The sequence below is a fragment of the Peromyscus eremicus genome, chromosome 8a (assembly GCF_949786415.1).
Source record: "Peromyscus eremicus chromosome 8a, PerEre_H2_v1, whole genome shotgun sequence".
In the NCBI taxonomy this organism is placed as follows: domain Eukaryota; kingdom Metazoa; phylum Chordata; class Mammalia; order Rodentia; family Cricetidae; genus Peromyscus; species Peromyscus eremicus.
In genome coordinates this window covers 36,793,146-36,808,801 of record NC_081423.1, presented here as the reverse complement: position 1 = coordinate 36,808,801, position 15,656 = coordinate 36,793,146, and the positions used below count along the sequence as shown (strand labels likewise).

At 43.0% G+C, this 15,656-nt stretch overlaps 1 protein-coding gene and 1 pseudogene across 1 annotated transcript in view; both read left to right on the top strand.

Moving 5' to 3' along the window:
- The first annotated feature begins 1,937 nt into the window (after positions 1–1,937).
- The window catches only part of Rad50 (RAD50 double strand break repair protein), a 58,952-nt gene continuing 45,233 nt past the window's right edge, over positions 1,938–15,656 (top strand). Inside the window, exons 1-7 of the mRNA XM_059270550.1 lie at positions 1,938–2,299; positions 3,180–3,263; positions 8,118–8,269; positions 10,840–11,025; positions 11,666–11,870; positions 14,989–15,117; positions 15,340–15,505. Coding sequence (XP_059126533.1) covers positions 2,171–2,299; positions 3,180–3,263; positions 8,118–8,269; positions 10,840–11,025; positions 11,666–11,870; positions 14,989–15,117; positions 15,340–15,505 — 1,051 coding nt within the window. The 5' untranslated portion in view covers positions 1,938–2,170. The remainder of the gene's footprint in view (positions 2,300–3,179; positions 3,264–8,117; positions 8,270–10,839; positions 11,026–11,665; positions 11,871–14,988; positions 15,118–15,339; positions 15,506–15,656) is intronic.
- LOC131918188 (U2 spliceosomal RNA) lies at positions 14,715–14,823 on the top strand (annotated as a pseudogene).

The window sequence follows — 15,656 nt, the reverse complement described above, 5'->3', positions numbered from 1 at the left end:
TTGGACATATGTGATTTCAGGGCTACCCGCTTGGTACTGGATAACCAGCTAGGGCTCCTCCCCAGAGAAGACCATTTCTCCAGCTCTCGGCAGTCCTTAGCTGCCTTGTAAGTCTTTATCTGGTTTCCCCTTCCATGTTAGCAAGTCTACTGATATTGCACGTGTTCAGGTCTTGTTTAGGCAGCCACATTGCTAAGGTATCATGTGTGAAGGTTCCCTGTCATTTCTAGGAGTCACATCTCCCTGGTGTCCTGGTCCTCTGGCTCTTACGATCTTTTTGTCCCCTCTTCTGAGATATTCCTTAGGTGCAGGACTTGTGCTGTGGATATATGAACTGGGGCCAGGCTTTTAGTTATTTTTTATGAGACAGGGTCTCACTCTCAGTCCAGGCTGATGGTTAGAGGCGATGCTTCAGTCACTTGGGTGCTGGGATTACAGGCCTGAGCCTCCACAGCTAGCCCTTTCTCCTACTTTGAAAACAATTCCTACCATGTGACCATGCTGACAGGAACAGGAGCAGATTTTTCTTCCAGATATGAGAACTCTGTTTCATAACAGCATCCAGTTTTGGGTCTACAGTAGCAGCCCCCAGACTTTTGGTCTTAAACATCTTTTGCACTTTTTTTTTTGGGGGGGGGGTTTCGAGACAGGGTTTCTCTGTGTAGCTTTGTGCCTTTCCTGGAACTCACTTGGTAGCCCAGGCTGGCCTTGAACTCACAGAGATCCGCCTGGCTCTGCCTCCCGAGTGCTGGGATTAAAGGCGTGCGCCACCACCGCCTGGCCATCTTTTGCACTTTTAAACACTGCTGATGATAGAGGTGTATGTGTATTACTGATAGCTCAGTGGTAAAGCTTAACAAAAATCTACATATACATATTTTATGTGTGTGTTTGCCTGCATGAATGTGCAGCCTGTCTATGCCTGGTACACAGGGAGGTCAGAAGAGGGTGTCAGATCCCCTTGAACTGGAGTTACAGATGGTTGGGAGTCACCATGTGGGTGCTGGGAATTGAACCCAGGTCCTTTCCAAGAACAAGTGCTCTTAACTGCTGAGCCATCTCTCCAGGCTACAAAGCCTTTGCCCAGTACACAAAAAGCCCTTGCAAGGATCTCATTAACTAGCAATACGTTATTTTTTGTTTGTTTGTTTGTTTGTTTTTCTAGACAGGGTTTCTGTGTGTAGCTTTGGAGCCTTTCCTGGAACTCACTCTGTAGACCAGGCTGGCCTCCAACTCACTGAGATCCGCCTGCCTCTGCCTCCCGAGTGCTGGGATTAAAGGCGTGCACCACCACTGCCGGGCACAATATGTCCATCTTACTAGGAATTAAAACTGAAAGCACAAATATAGAGAGTACAGTCTGTTGTGATGGCATCATCACAATTATGTGATCAAGAGAAACTACTAGCCAATGGACAGTGGCAGGGAAAATACGAATAAACAGTATCATCAGTAAAGTAGATGTCACTAACAGACCACTTAACGGGTCTTCAAATGCACCCCAGCCCACCCCATTCTTGCAGTCCAGGGATCCAAGTGCAGAGAGTCAAGTTCTTGGTCTTTTCTACTTAAAAAAGTTATTCTTTTCAAACAGGGCTAGGTGGCTCTAGTAGTAACACTCCTCGGAAAGCTGAGGCAGGAGAATCGCGAGATCGAGGCCAACTTGGCCTACAGAGATAGCGCCTGTCTCAAAACACCAAAGCAAACCAAACTCAACAGTTAAGCCGGCAGCTGCCGCCCTACGTCAGTAAAGAGCAGGAAGTCAGAAACGACTGCCCAGCCTTTTAAGGAGCTGCACCGGGAAGACCTGCTCGCGAACCGTAGGCCTCCTACTTCCCGGCATGCCCCGGGCGTGCGAGAGGCGTGGACAAGGGCTTGCGCGTCCCACGTGACCCCCAGGTCAAGCGAGGCGGGAATCTGCGAGTTCGCCGTGGCTGGGTCCCTAGGCTCTCTTCGGCGGTGGGTCGGCAGCCCTGAACCGGCCCGCGCCCTCCGGGGAAAACAGAAGCCCGCGAGACCGGAAGTGCGCCCGCCGGAGCTCCCGCCCGCAGCTCGCAGCGAGTGTTCCGCACTTCCCGGTCCGCTCGGGGCGTCCGCTTCCCGGCTTTGCCCATCTTCCGCCTGAGGTTAATCTTGTCCCTGGCACTGAGATACGAAACGTGCTGCAAACATGTCCCGGATCGAAAAGATGAGCATTCTGGGCGTGCGGAGTTTTGGGATAGAGGATAAAGATAAGCAAATTATCACTTTCTTCAGCCCCCTCACAATTTTGGTTGGCCCTAATGGGGCGGGGAAGACGGTAAGTCCGGAGGCGAGGGCCGCAGAAGGTGCTTGGGGTGTCGCTTTGCGTGGCCCGTGGACCGCGGCGACCTGGGAGCCGGCCTGGCCCAGCCACTTTGGGGCTTGGCTCCTGTTCCCGCGGGAGGCCATCTGCGCCCGGGCTCTCCAGCCCCGCCCCCTTGTTCCCGAAGCATAGCAGTCACTCCTCATTAGTTTTTCCCAACACTGCACCCCCCCCCCCCGAAAAAAGGTATAAAATGTGAGAAATACGTAACCTAGAGTTTCAAAATATGTTTACTGGTAGAGCATAATGAATGAAAGAAAGAAATGGTTTAATGTGAAGACGAGCTGATGGAGCGAGCCTTAAGCTGGAGAACTATTTTACCATGCTGCTAAAAATTTGGGCTGTGCGTTGTGATACATACCTTTAATCCTAGATTGGCAGAGACATGCCCATTTTCGTGAGTTCGAGGCCAACCTTGTCTACATACCGAGTTGCAGGCTAGTCAGAAATGCCATGTTGGGTTTTGAATGCCAGGAGATGGACCTTTATGTGGAAATGTTCTGTGGTGAATATCTATTATGTATGTACTTAACATCGTACCTGGTGTGGTCCTAACATTCGAAAAGAGACCTAATAAAGTGTTTATAATCATTAGCTGCATATACATATATATATATATATATACATACACATATACATATAGTTATTTTATTTGCTTATTTTGGAGACAGCATCCCATGTAGCTTAGGCTGACCTTGAACTCCTGATCTTCCTGCCCTCCACCTGAGTGCTGGAACTCTAGACATGCACCACCACACCTGGCTGTGAATTAATATTTGTCATAAACTTCTGTGGTTCTCTTATAACTAAATAACACAATTTTCTATTTCTTTAGACCATCATTGAATGTCTAAAGTATATTTGTACTGGAGATTTCCCTCCTGGAACCAAAGGAAATACATTTGTTCATGATCCCAAGGTAATTGTGTTTGTAAAATTTAAAAAAAAAATTTATTTAAAAATTTTATTTATTTAAATTTATATAAATTTAAATTTATTAAAAAAATGAAATTTTTATAATTATAAAAGTACTAGTTGCTTATTACAGAGGACCTAACAGTGGAAAGTATGAAGAGAGGAAAGTCATCTACAGTCTAGCACCGCATGATAACCGTTGTTGATATTTTTATTAATTTTTCTCCCCATACATAATGTTTTACAGAGCAGAGATCATAGTCCTATCTAATGGTACATTCAGGTTTTTTTTCCCCACTAAGCATCGTCATACAGTGTGAGGTTATTAAAACACTATAGGGCTGACGAGGTAGTTCAACAGGTAAATGCACTTGCATGGCAAGCTAGGGGTCAAACTTGTAAAGATGGAAGGAGAGAATTGATGCCACAAAGTTGTCCTCTGACCTCTATACATGTGCCATAACATGTGTGCCCACACACAGACATGCACACGTGTGCTCTAGAGTACACACGAAAAATAATAATAAAAAATAATTTTTGAAAAAAAAATAAACCACCATAATGAATTCTTAATCTTGGCATTTGGGATATGTTTTCAATATATATATATATTTTAAGCTGAGGTCTTTATTTAAAATTTGTGGTGCTGTATAAATATCATTAATAATTGCATTATTATTTGCATTTAGATTGCTCTTAGTTTTTTTCCTATAGTCTACCATGATGAAAATCTTAGTGAAGCTTTGCTTGAATTGCAGTGTTTTTTTTACTAGTAGTGTGTATATAGGACATTGAGTTTGGCCTATAGGTTTTTCTTATTGCATATCTGTATACAACAAGAATATGAATTTACTTAGTGCCATTAAATCTCAGTTAAGAGTTTATTGTTAAATTCTTCCTGTGCTTGTAAAACCATGTCTGTGTATCTATAAATACACTTGCACATTTATATTTCAGTGTATCTCTAGAATTTTGTTAATACATATACATACTTGCTGTTTTTAGTTTTCATTAATACTCGGTTGAGTTTATGTCCTATAGGTTATTGTTGTTTGGTTTTGGTTTTTCGAGACAGGGTTTCTCTGTATAGCTTTGGAGCCTGTCTTGGAACTCGCTCTGTAGACCAAGCTGGCTTCGAACTCACAGAGATCTGCTTGCCTCTGCCTCCCAAGTGCTGGGATCAAAGGTGTGCACCACCACTGCCCACGTTGTTTATTTACTTTAAGACAAAGTCTCCCTGTGTGGTCCTGGCTGACCTGAAACTAGCTATGTAAACCAGACTGGCCTTTAATTTAACAGAGATTAACCTGCCTTTGCCTGCTGTGGGATGTTCTGTATGGCAAATGTGTTGCTAATTAGTCAATAAATAAAACATTGATTGGCCATTGGCTAGGCAGGAAGTGTAGGCGGGACAAGGAGGAGAATGGAGAATAAAGCTGGGAAGTGAAAGGCTGAGTCAGAGAGACACTGCCAGCCGCCACGATGAGAAACAGCATATGAAGATGCCGGTAAGCCACGAGCTACGTGGCAAGGTATAGATTAATGGAAATGGATTAATTTAAGCTGTAAGAACAGTTAGCAAGAAGCCTGCCACGGCCATACAGTTTGTAACCAATATAAGTCTCTGTGTTTACTTGGTCAGGTCTGAGCAGCTGTGGGACTGGTAGGTGAGAGAGATTTGTCCTGACTGTGGGCCAGACAGGAAAACTCTAGCTACATTTGCCTCTTGAATTAAAGGCACGAGCCATTACTACCAGCCCTAGTTTATTTAACCAGCCACCTGTTAGTCATTTCAGTTGTGTCATCAAACGTGACTTTAAACTTTAACCCTGGTATGCTGCCACATGCCTGTAATTCAGCACTCTGGAAGTTGAGACAGGAGGATCAGGAGGTCAAGGCCAGACTGGGCTACATGAGACCTTGTCTCGAACAAAACCAGGTTGTCATAGTTTTTGTCAAGCCGACACAAGCCTAGACATAACCTAGGAATGAGGGAACCTTGATTGAGGAATTGCCTCCATCAGATTGGCCTGTGAACCTGTCTGTGGGGCTTTTCTTGATTGCTGATTGATATGGGAGGGCCCAGCCCACTGTGGGTGGTACTGTCCTTGGGCAGGTGGGCCTGAGCTGTGTAAGAAAGGTAGCCGAGCCAGCCAGAGAAACAAGCCAGTAAGCAGCAGTCCTCCGTGGTCTCTGCTTCAGTTCCTGCTTCCAGATTCCTGACTTGAGCCCTGCCCCTGGCTTCCTGAGGTGAAACTAACTTGTAAGCCAAATAAACCTCCCCACACTGCTTTTGGTTTATTTCAGGGTTTTAGCAACAAAACCTAACTAGTACCCAAACCAAACGCACCTCCAAAAGCTGCTAGTATAACTTTAAACTTTCCCGTGACTAACGATTATGCTGGAACTATGAAAGAATTTGTGAATTTCATCTTGGAAATAGTCATCTTATTGAGCCCTCTAAAATGACTGCTCATACCTTCTCTTCTAACCCTATAATCTACTCTGCTCAGTTACTGCTTTGGGCTTGTACTTCATTGAGAAATAGGAGGGAGGGATCAGGTGAAAAGTCCTTCAGTTTTTAGTAAAAATCTACTAAACTACACTCCATGTTCATTGTGTTGAGTATAAATTATTTTATGAAGAATTCCCTTGTTTTCAGGCCTGGTTCTACCTCTGGAACTCCAGTTTAGTAAATGATAGCATCATCCACATCTTTTTTTTTTTTTCCTTGCCAAAACCTGTGGGTTGAGGCCAGGCGTGGTGGCGCAAGCCTTTAGTCCAGCGCTTGGGAGGCAGAGGCAGGTGGATCTCTCTGAGATCGAGCCAGCCTGGTCTATGAAGTGGCTTCCAGGACAGCCAGAGCTGTTACACAGAGAAACCCTGTCTCGAACAAAAAACAAACTAACAAACAAAACCCTGTGGGCTGGCCTTAATTAGTTGATTCCTTTATCTTACCCAGTTTCCAATTCACAGGCCAGTCTTTGCTCCTCCTTAAAATGTACCCAGGATTTGTCCTCGCCATTCTGTTGCTGCCACTCTTGGGTGCAAGTCACCACCACTTATGATTTGAGCCATCAGCCATCCCCTAAGTTGTGTTCTTGCCTGCACTCTTGAAGTTGCAGACCAGCCAGAGCTACATCGAGAGACCCAGACTCAAAAACAAACAAGACACACATTTTAATATTTGTTCAAGAGGAGGTGAGCTGCTTAAAGTCTGGGGAAGATTGTTCATCCAGTGTTAATACCAGTGCATAGTCCCTGAAGTGAAAACATGCTGAGTTTGTTCAGGGACTGAGAGGAGCAAGGTGGTGAAGGCAGCCATGGAAAGCCATGTCAGAGTTAGAAGACCCTAGGCTCTGGAGCCTCAGCACGCTGGGCAGGTGCTTTACTGCTGACCTGTAGCCTCAGCCCAGTTGTTAAATAGTTATTCAGAAGATTTTGAGCAGAGAAAACACAGTCTGAGTTACGTGGTAAGGATCAGTCTGTTGCTGACTGAAGACTGTAAGGTAGGAGATGGACTGAGAGGCTTAGTTAAGGTAGTGGAAGTGGGAGAGATAGACGTGGGGTGTGACCTGAGTGTAGAACCAACAGATCAGCTAATGTTTTGGATAATGATGCTGAGAGAAGCAAAAGCATAGCCTCAGGCTTTCTCCGTGAACAAATTAAGATAATTTTCCAGCCCGGCAGTGGTGGTGCACACCTTTTGATCCAGCACTCAGGAGGCAGAGGTTGGAGGATCTCTGTGAGTTCGAAGCTAGCCTGGTCTACAAAGAAAATTCCAGGATAGCAAAGGCTACATGGTGAGACCCTGTCTCAAAAAAAATAAAAATAAAAATCATTTTGCCTTTTATTGTCATAGAGGTACTCAAAAAGGAAATTTGGGTGGGTCTGGTTTACATATATAAGTTTGAGGTATTTGGTAGATCTCCAAAGTAAATATTCAGTCGCAAAAAAAAAGAATGTATCATTGAGAAGTTAGAGTTAAAAAAAAAAAAAATTAGGAATTTGTGATAGCAACAGTTCAGTACAGTCACTATTTAAAGCCTGAGGAGATCAAGTTAGAAATGAACAAAAGGGCTTCAGGGCCTGCAGCTAGAGCATTAGAACTGATGTGTTCACAGACAAGGAAGAGGAGAGGTTGGAAGTTATCTAAGGAGCGTGCCATCAACTTCACATGGTAACAGTGAAAGGGTGTTCAGATATAGGAAGCCATTTGCTTCTCTTCACAAAGTAGGCTTCAGTGGTCAGAAAACCAATCATTATTTTATGATTTTTTTTTCTATAACTAAGAGGGCAATAGCTAGAGAATTTTCTCCTTCCTTCCTTCCTTCCTTCCTTCCTTCCTTCCTTCCTTCCTTCCTTCCTTCCTTTTTGTTTTTTGTTTTTCAAGATAGGGTTTCTCTGTGTAGCCTTGGCTGTCCTAGAACTCACTCTGTAGACCAGGCTGGCCTCAAACTCACAGAGATCCACCTGCTTCTGCTTCCCAAGTGCTGAGATTAAAGGTGTGCACCACCAGTACCCACAAGAGTATTTCTTGATAAGGATTTTTTGTTGGCTACTGCTATTGGTAGTTATAAAAGTGGAATATACTACAGTGTATAGAACAATGAGATGACTTCCTAGAGGGGAATTGAGCACTGAACAAAAGATGCAGCTAATGCTGTATGATCTTGAAAAAATAAGCTCAACAGTATACTTCCCGTGTTTTGAAAATGTGTAAAAATAGCTCATTTTGAATGAGGTCTTTAGTGACTTCCCCCCCATTTTTAGATAAGCACGGTGTTGGTACTCTTTCCTTTCCTTGATAGGGCCATGCTGGTACTCCTTATGACTGTTACTCTGTTTACCATCAAAGGTTGCTCAAGAAACAGATGTGCGGGCCCAGATTCGCCTGCAGTTTCGAGATGTCAATGGAGAGGTGGTGGCTGTGCAGAGGTCTATGCTTTGCAGTCAGAAAAGCAAAAAAACGGAATTTAAAACCCTGGAAGGAGTCATTACTAGGAAAAAGTAGGTACTCACCTTGTACTTGGGAGAACTGCTCACACTGGTGTTCTGGGCCCAGGAGGCTTCCTGTCACTACTGTTTATTCTAGGAGAGTATATTACTTTTCTTTCAACAGGATTTTGTTTTCCTTTTTGATATAGTCTTCTTTTTTCTTTTAGAGACAGGGCTTATACTGAAGCTCAGCCTGGCTTGGAACTCACTGTGTTGCCAAGAATGGCCTGAAATTTTGTCTCAGCCTTGTGAGTGCTGGGATTACAGGCATATGTTTCCACACCTGACCTCAGGCTCTATTTTTAGAGTAATTTTGTATTCACAGTGTAATTGAATACAGAGTAGAGCTCCCATCTACTCCATGCCGCTACATTACAGAATCTCAGCCACTATCAACGTGTACTTTTTTGATATTGTTTATCTTGAAATAGAACAATTTTTTTCAATTTCTTTTTACATTTATATATTTAATGTGTAGGAATGTTTTGCCTCCATGTACAGTGGATTAGAAGAAAGCGTCAGATCTCCTGGACCTGGAGTTGTAGATGGTTGTGAGCCACCACGTGGGTGTTTGGAATTGAACCCAGGTCCTCTGCAAGAGCAACAAATGCTCTAAACCACTGAGCTATCTCTCCAGCCCAGAAATAGAATGATCTTATTAAAGATTTAGCAATAATATTCCATTGCCTATGTCATCTATGAATAGTTGTTGTAATTAAGTGTGTAACTATTCAAGTTTAGGTTGAATAAATGCGACTTTCATATACAGAGGATGGGTAAGGTGAAAAGTAGACAAATAGGGAAGACTAGTAATTTACCCCTTTTGACCATTATTACTGTGTTAGAGTTGGTAATCCCTTGTAATGGGTGTGGATTTTGGAGGTAGGCTTTATCAGAAAGAATGCCGGGAGTTTCCTTTATATATTTGGGGTTTGTTTTGTTTTTTGAGGTAAGGGTCTCATGAAATCTAGGTGGTTTGAAACTTCCTATGTAGCCAAGGATGACTTGAACTTCTGGTCTTCCTGCTTCTACCTCCCAAGAGATTATAGGCATGTAGCACTACATTAGCACAGTTTGTGGCAGCCCGCCTTCCTTAGCCTCCCTGCTGCTAGGATTACAGATGTGAGCCACCACACCCAGCTCACATACTTAGATTTTAAATATGCTAATTGAAAATGTTCGTATAAGTAGATAGGAAGTATTCATTCTTCCATCCCCAGAACTAAAAACACAAGAGACTTAAGTGAATACAATAGAATATGATCATCAATAGCAGACAGAGAAAGGTGAATAAAGAGAAACACAAATAAAGTGGGTGAGGAAGTGGGTTTCACCACTTCTCAGCCATTTAGCTAAGACCAACTGTAGAAAATCCTTATTGGGGCTAGAGAGATGACTCACTTGCATTCTCCAGAGGACCCAATTCAGTTCTCAGCACCTGCATCAGGCCACTCAAAATCACCCATAATTCCAGCTCCAGAGGATCTGGTACCATCTGCTGGCACCCACAATTATGTACACTCGGATTATGTTAAATTCATTATTTAAAATTTGAAATATGGGGAGATTCTTGCCAAACAAGCGTGAGGATCCAGGTTTGATTCTCAGCACCCATGTAAAGGCCAGATGTAGTCATATGTGCTTGTAATTCCAGCTCTGGGGAAACAGACAGGAGGATCTTGGGACTTGCTGGGTACTCAGTCAGCTGAATCAGGAACTCCAGATTTAATGTCTCAGAAGAAAGGTGAACATTGATTGAGAAAGATAACTTGCATTGTCCTGTGGCCCCCCCATGGGAATGTACACACAGACATTAACACAAAAACGAACACATAGACCCAAAAAGTCCTACTATGCTTTTAAAAATTCTTGCCTGCTTTTTGCACGACCTGTTTTACATAACCTTCCCATCAGTGAACTTTTTGACCACAAAGAGTTAGCTTTATTCCCCTGTGTGTATGTGTTCCTGTGGGTATGTCTGCAGGTGTGTTTGAAGAAGCCAGAGTTCAGCCTTGGGTATGGTTCTTCAGGAGCCATTCACCTCTTTGAGACATAGTCATTTATTGACCTGGAGTTTGCTAGTTCAACTAGGCTAATGGCCTGTGAGTCCCAGGAGTCCTCCTGTCTCTGCTTCCTCAGCTGATACTATAAGTGCATGCCACCACCTGAGCTTTCTTTACATGGGTGCTGGGAATTGAACTCCAGTTGGGATGCTTAGGTAGCAGGCACTTCACCAACTAATCTGTTTCCCTGGCTGCAAGATTTTCTTAGCAGGAGGACACCGTTTTAATGGGACAGGCAAAGGGCCATTTTGTTTTTTTGTGAAGAATAGCATTTGCTTGTAAGTGCTCAGCTGGTAGAGTACTTGCCTAGTATATACCACATAGACTGGGGGTGGCAGACCCTTGTAATCCTAGTACTTGGGGCTTGGGGGTAGTTCTTAGATTGTTCTTGGCTATATAGTGAGTTTGAGGCCAGTCTCGGGTAGATAAGACCTCAAGAGAAGGGTTTGTAAGATTAAACAGCAGAGTAGGTACCTCCGAAGGTCATTTCACTCACAGCCTTGATTCTCACCCTTGTAGGCATGGTGAAAATGTCAGTATCAGCTCCAAATGTGCAGAAATAGACCGAGAAATGATAAGCTGTCTTGGGGTTTCCAAGGCTGTGCTAAATAATGTCATTTTCTGTCACCAAGAAGACTCCAACTGGCCTTTAAGTGAAGGAAAGGCCCTGAAGCAGAAGTTTGATGAGATTTTTTCAGCAACAAGGTTTGTATCTGTGACTTTTGTGTCTGCAAAGTTATTTAGTTATGTTGTATTTTGTGAGACTGTGCTTGAAACCAGGTCCTTACAAGTTAGATCCCCATTCTGGACTGGGTGTTTCAGTTGGTTTTATTGCCCAGGCTACCCTCAAACTTCTGTGCTCACCCAGCACCTGGAGTTTTAGGGACACACCACCATGGCTACCTTGATGCTCTTTTTTTATTTATTTTTTTTATTTAGTGTTTTGAAACAAGGTTTCTCCGTGTAACAGTTCTGGCAGTTGAGGAACATGCTTTGTAGACCAGGCTGGCCTTGAACTTACAGAGATCCGCCTGCCTCTGCCTTCTGAGTGCTGGGATCAGAGGCGTGCGCCACCACCTCCCGGCAATGCTCTTATAAAAGACAAAATTAAAAAGCAAAAAGAGTCAGCACTCACTACTCCACCAAGTGGCAGCCATTGGGCATACTTTCAGTTTTCTTGCTGTGCATGTTTATCTGATAGAATAAATGTAATTTTTTTTCACTTAGCCATGATGTCATAAACATTTTCCAGGTTATTAATTCCAAATGTAGTATTAATGTTTGTATAATATTCTACTGTAATTTACTCAGCCGGAAATTTTACTTTTATTTCATATCTTCAAAGGTACATTAAAGCCTTAGATACACTTCGACAGGTGCGTCAGACACAAGGTCAGAAGGTAAAAGAGTGTCAAACAGAATTGAAATATCTGAAGCAAAATAAGGAGAAAGCCTGTGAGATCCGCGATCAGATTACTAGTAAGGAGGCCCAGTTAGCGTCTTCACAGGAGATTGTCAAGTCCTATGAGAATGAACTTGAGCCATTGAAGGTAATTGATTTTTTTCTTATGGGCAAATTAAAATTGTGTGTGTTTATGACATATAATATGATTTATGTAAGTATTTGCTATAAGGATGGGTAAAGCCAGCCAGTTAACATTTGTGTGGTAGGAGCACTTAAAATTTATTCTCAGCAGTTTACAAGTACACAACACTTAGTTACTGATTGTGTTTACCATGGTGGCAATAGCTGTCATCTAGCATTCTAAGAAGAAACCCCCTCCCCCATCACAATATCACTTACCCCTAAAGTACTTTTCATTTATTTATTTATTTTGGTTTTCAAGACAGGGTCTCTCTGTGTAGCCCTGACTCTCCTGAAACTCACTCTGTAGACCAGGCTGGCCTTGAACTCAGGGATCTGCCTATCTCTGCCTCTCAAGTACTGAGATTAAAGGTGTGCACCACCACCTTCCAGCCTAAAGTACCTTTTAAAAAACAGTTATTTTTATTTTATATGTTTTGGTGTTTTGCCTGCATGTATGTCTGTGCACCATGTGTGTGCAGTGCCTGTGGAAGCCAGAAAAGGGTCTGATCCCCTGGAACTGGAGTTACAGACATTGTGAGTCACCATGTGGGTGATGGGAATCAAGCTACTCTTAACTACTAAGCCATGTCTCCATCTCCACAGAGTACTTACTTTTATATGACCTTCAGGAGCATGTATATTTCTTTAAAATTACCAGAAACTCAATCCTGTCTAAAATCTTAGGTCTGTATTAGACAATCAGTCATTCTTATTTATTTATTTATTTATTTTGGTTTTTTTTTTTTTTTTTTCAATACAGACTTTTTCTGTATAGCCCTGCCTGCCCTAGAACTCACTCTGTAGATTAGGCTGGCCTCCACCTGCCTCTGCCTCTCAGTGCTGGACTTAAAGGATGTGCTACCACGCCCAATTAGACAGTTGGTCTTTAAATTGCCTGGTGAGGTTGTATTTGAAAGTAGATCATGGGTGAGTGAGTGGCACTGGTCCTCGCTGTTAAACCCTGCTGCAGCTAGACCTGACTTTACAGTTTTTGGGGGTTTTTTGTTTGTTGGTTTGTTTGTTTTTGAGATTTTCAAATTGTCTTTGTAGAGAATTTTTATAGTTTTAAAGGTGTTGCTGACATTTGTACAAAATTTGGAATTCATCCATTACATATATGCAAATTAGTATAACTTTTTGGTTTTTTTGTTTTTGTTTTTTCGAGACAGGGCTTCTCTGTATAACTTTGGAGCCTGTCCTGGAACTCACTTTGTAGATTGGCCTTGAACTCACAGAGATCCATCTGCCTCTGCCTCCTGAGTGCTGGGATTAAAGGCATGCACCTCCACCCACCAGCTAGTATAGTTTTCTAAGCCCTGTGTTGTTGATGTTTTAAGCAGCTTACAGATTAGCAGGTTTTTGGGGTTGGGGATTTAGCTCAGTGGTAGAGTGCTTGCCTAGCAAGCACAAGGCCCTGGGTTTGGTCCTCAGCTCCAGGGGGTAAAAAAAAAAGACCAAAAAAAAAAAAATTAGCACGTTTTCTTACCAAATTTTCATACATACTTGGCTTTGGTTGTTTTTTCTTCCTACCCTCTTCTGGTTTTACGTATTTATCTATGAGACAGGATCTTAGCGGTTTACCTAGGCTGACCTTAGACTCCTGGGCTAGGATCAAGGGATCCTTTTCCCTACCTCTTTCAGAGCCTGGATGAGGGCAGCAGCTGAACCCTATGGTGTATAAGAAAGGCCTTCAAGAGATGCATGCATTTGCTGGCGTTTACCCAGACATCCTGTGCCTCCGTCTGCAAGCTCAAGGAGGACCTGCATTCCAGCCTTACCTCCCAGTCTTGTCTCTGTCAGTCTCCCCTCCTGAGCCCTGGCGTTAGGTGCACACCACTGCTCCTGATTCCGGCCTGGTCCCTGAAGCTTTGTCCAACTTGGTCAGGTCTTCTGACAGTGCTGCTTCGCATGTGCTCTTACCTAGTAGTGTCTGGAACACAGTAGGCTTTAATCAGTGATATGACCATTACTGTTTGTAAGATGATTTTGTGCGAATCTTTCACTTAGCTAACATCGAGCACTTCCGGGGATATGGGAGACAACAAAGTAAAGGAAGTTCCTGTTTGTATGGTGACTGCATACTATCCATTAGTGTACAGAACATAGATATGTTACTAGCATGATTTATTTTATTTTTTTCCTGTTATTTTTATGTGTATGTTTTGCCTGCATATATATCTGCACCACTTTTATGCCTGATGTACTTGATGAATGGAGGCAGAAAGATTGGGAATTTAAGGTCATCTGGCTACATAGTGAGTTTAAAGCCAGTGAGGACTACATGAGAGCCTATGTCAACTAGAACAGCAAGAAGTTAGGTTTAGGACTGTAGCTCAGTGTTAAAATGCTTGCCTATTATGTTTGAAGCCCTAGGACCAAGCCTCAGCACTTCATCATCATTTAAGAATTCTGTTCTTAAAATGTGACATGTCACAGGCCGGATTGAAGGCTCAGCAGTTAAGAGGGCTCACTGTTCTTATAGAAGATCCACGTTCAGTTCCCAGCATTCATATCAGATAGCTCACAATTGCCTGTAACTCTAGCTCCAGGGGATCTGGCACTTGTCTGACCTCCTTGGGCATGTAAACAAACACACATGCATGTATACATAAGTAATAATAAGTCACTTCTTGGTCTTTTTTTTTTTTTTTTTTTTTTTTTGGTTTTTCGAGACAGGGTTTCTCTGTGTAGCTTTGCGCCTTTCCTGGAACTCACTTGGTAGCCCAGGCTGGCCTCGAACTCACAGAGATCCGCCTGGCTCTGCCTCCCGAGTGCTGGGATTAAAGGCATGTGCCACCACCGCCCGGCCACTTCTTGGTCTTTTGACTAGGAGCAAGTGTAGTATCTGTTCTTATCAGTTTAGCATCAATAGTTACAATGTGGCATTTCACAGACTGTAGCTGCCAGTACCTTAGGAACAAATGAAAGCAGGGTATGGGCTTTACAATGTCCTTAGTGCTTTACATAGTATCTCTAGTGTCCCTTTCACAGGCTGCTGTTAGCACTAAATGCTGAGGTCCCTTCCTCAATAATGTAAGCACAATGGATTCCATTCATGTAGAATTTGTCGTTACTTTCAGAATCGCCTGAAAGAAATTGAACACAACCTCTCTAAAATAATGAGACTTGACAATGAAATTAAAGCCTTGGATAGCCGAAAGAAACAAATGGAGAAAGATAACAGTGAATTAGAACAGAAGATGGAAAAGGTTTGTGGTCAGAAGTTTTGCTCTGTTTGAAAATTTAGGGATTATCATAATGAATTACATTAAAACCCTTTTGTCTCCACATTTTAGGGAAAAGGTAAGCCTGAATCTTGGTGTTTGTGATACCTCTGTTAAAATGGGTATTGGATAAAATTTTATTTATATTTGATGTGTCTGGGCTCTTGGCATATTTATACATTAAAGCTGTGTTTTGGATTGACACAGGTGTTTCAAGGGACTGATGAGCAGCTGAATGACTTGTATCACAATCACCAGAGAACAGTGAGGGAGAAAGAGAGGCGCTTGGTGGACTGTCAGCGTGAACTGGAGAAGCTGAACAAAGAAGCTCGCCTCCTCAACCAAGAAAGAGAGGAGCTGCTTGTGGAGCAGGGTAAGGGCTGGGCCCGCCCGGCCTTTTCCCTTCCAGCACATGCGTTTTCTGTGTGAAGGAAGACTCCACAGACTTAACCCTGAGAACACCCAGTCTCAAAGGCTGTAGAGTGTGCTTCCATTTCTGTAGTATTCTGAAATGTCAAAATTGG